This window comes from Lathyrus oleraceus, chromosome 4 (assembly GCF_024323335.1).
Source record: "Lathyrus oleraceus cultivar Zhongwan6 chromosome 4, CAAS_Psat_ZW6_1.0, whole genome shotgun sequence".
NCBI lineage: Eukaryota > Viridiplantae > Streptophyta > Magnoliopsida > Fabales > Fabaceae > Lathyrus > Lathyrus oleraceus.
In genome coordinates, this window is record NC_066582.1 from 274,162,691 (window position 1) to 274,165,264 (window position 2,574).

Genomic DNA, 2,574 nt, shown 5'->3' on the forward strand with positions numbered 1-2,574 from the left:
TTTATTTATATTTCTTTTCATTTTATACATATAATTTTTTTTTGAAATATTGTTATTAGAGATTTAATCATATACAATCTATTTATACTCATTTAACTCAACTAATAATTGAGTTATTCCACCAATCCTTAATTTTAATATTTTAATTTATTAAAAAATAACATCACTTAAAATTTATAAGAGATTCTATATATATATATATATATATATATATATATATATATATATATATATATATATATATATATATATATATATATATATATATATATAACCAACTTCAAGGATCTTAATCATACCAACCAAAAAAACCTATTCTATTTCAACTTCAGCCACCCATATGAACACCATGGAAAATTCAAATGATGAAAATGCTTTTGTGCCAGAATTCTTACGACAACATGACATAGGCAAAGAATGCAAGGAGTTATTACCCACATTGCGATTAGAAAAAGGTTTGATTGCAACTCACTTATATCAATATCAAGGATTTTGGTTTGTTCCAAAGATTCTCAATGGTGTTTTATCTTGTCAAAAACACTTTCAAGCTCTTGATGATGATATCCTTTTAGCCACTTGTCCCAAATCAGGTACGACTTGGCTTAAAGCATTGTTGTTTGCTTTGATAAACCGCAACAAATATCCAAATACTCATAGCGATCATCCTTTGCTCACTAAAAATCCTCATGATCTTGTTTCCTATTGGGAGATTGGCCTTTACTACGACAAAGACTTAGTTCCCGATCTTCAAACAATGTCTCCTCCAAGACTTTTCTCGACTCATCTATCTTATGAATCATTGCCAAAATCTGTGAAAGACTCGAGTTGCAAGGTGGTCTATCTATGTAGAGATCCTAAAGACACTTTTGTTTCATTGTGGCATTTTTTAAACAAGATAAGACCAAAAAATAGGGAAACACTTCCATTAGAAGAAGTTTTTGAGAGCTTTTGTAGAGGAGTGACTCCTTTTGGACCTTTTTGGGAGCATGTATTAGGATATTGGAAGAAAAGCTTGGAAAGTCCAAAGAAGGTAATGTTTTTGAAATATGAAGAAATAAAAATGAGACCAAATTTTTATTTAAAAGAGATTGCTAAGTTTTTGGAGTGTCCATTCTCCAAAGAAGAAGAATCTAAAGGCGTGAATGATGATATATTAAATTTGTGTAGTTTTGAGAAGTTGAGTAACTTGGAAGTCAATAAATTTGAAAAAACATCTAATGAAGTTGAAAACAAAACTTTTTTTCGTCTTGGCCAAGTTGGAGACTGGAAAAATTTTCTTACAACAGAAATGATTGAGCATATAAACACAATCACCGAAAAAAAATTTGTTAAGCATGGGTTGAAGTTTTAGAGTATGAGATATTTGAATTGATATTTATGTTGTAATGTGCTTTATTTTGTTGATGCCCCTTTGGTTTTGTTTGTGTTGTGTAACTTTGATTTTGTTCTAGTTTTTCTTTGTAACTGTATGTTAATTAAGGAGATGTTTTGCATGAGAGATTTTGTTCTAATTTAGTCCACTTCCGTCAATAAAATTTTACTTATAAAAAAGTTTCACATTTATTAAAGTTTTTATTTTTTAATTATTTAATAAATATAGTAAGGTAATATATATATATATATATATATATATATATATATATATATATATATATATATATATATATATATATCAAATTTATGTTAACAAAATCACTAATTAAAGATTTGATAAGTAAGGTCTTTCATATAGTTGTTGTCACTAAGAATGTCTTATATTAGTGATAGTCATTCTTTTTTTAAGTTATATAATATTCTTTTGATATCATAATACTTTATGTTAAGATTATTCTTTTTACATAAATAGTTTACAAGGTTATTATGATTATAACAATTTCTTATAGTTTGTATAGATATTGAATTTGTAAACTTCAGTTTGATCTCAATAAAGACTTTTGTTGGATCAGTTGAAAATATATATGATTCAGAGATCACATTGCATCAAATTTTCATATCTCCATCAGTGACGAAGTCAGAACTTTTATGGAGTGTGGGCATTATTTATAAAAATATATTTTAAATAATTTTTTATTTTAAACTTACTTTTTGTGTATGAAATTGTTTTTTTCATATATGTTTTTAAACAATACTTTAAGATAAGAATCTTAATATTTTTTATTTTAAATAAAATAATAATGATTAATAATTTTTTTAAATTATTTTTTATCTAAGATCCAAATAAAATTAATTGACTAAAAAAATTTAAAATTAATAAACTAACATTTAAATAAATTACTACCATATTACTTATTAGAAGTAATTCATATTTATTAGTTGTACTATTTTCTTAGCCCCTAAGTTTGTTAGAGGGTATTTTAGTATTTTATCCTATTCTAGTAACCCTAATTTTAGCTTATAAATAGGATGACAATCATTGTAATTTTTATCATGTTTTGTAGCCGTCATTCTCTTAATAGAATATTTCCGTTCATCATTTATTCTACCTTTGCGCCAACAATTGGTATCAGAGCTCCGGTTCGGATTCATTGGGAAACACGAGTGAACGTGAGGTCTTGTGTGTTTGATTTTGATTCT

At 25.9% G+C, this 2,574-nt stretch overlaps 1 protein-coding gene across 1 annotated transcript; it reads left to right on the plus strand.

Moving 5' to 3' along the window:
• Positions 1 to 278: 278 nt before the first annotated feature.
• Positions 279 to 1,498, plus strand: LOC127075062 (cytosolic sulfotransferase 12). Its single transcript, XM_051016512.1, has one exon. The coding sequence runs from the start codon at positions 341 to 343 to the stop codon at positions 1,349 to 1,351; it is 1,011 nt and encodes a 336-aa protein (XP_050872469.1). The 5' UTR covers positions 279 to 340; the 3' UTR covers positions 1,352 to 1,498.
• The last annotated feature ends 1,076 nt before the right edge of the window (positions 1,499 to 2,574 follow it).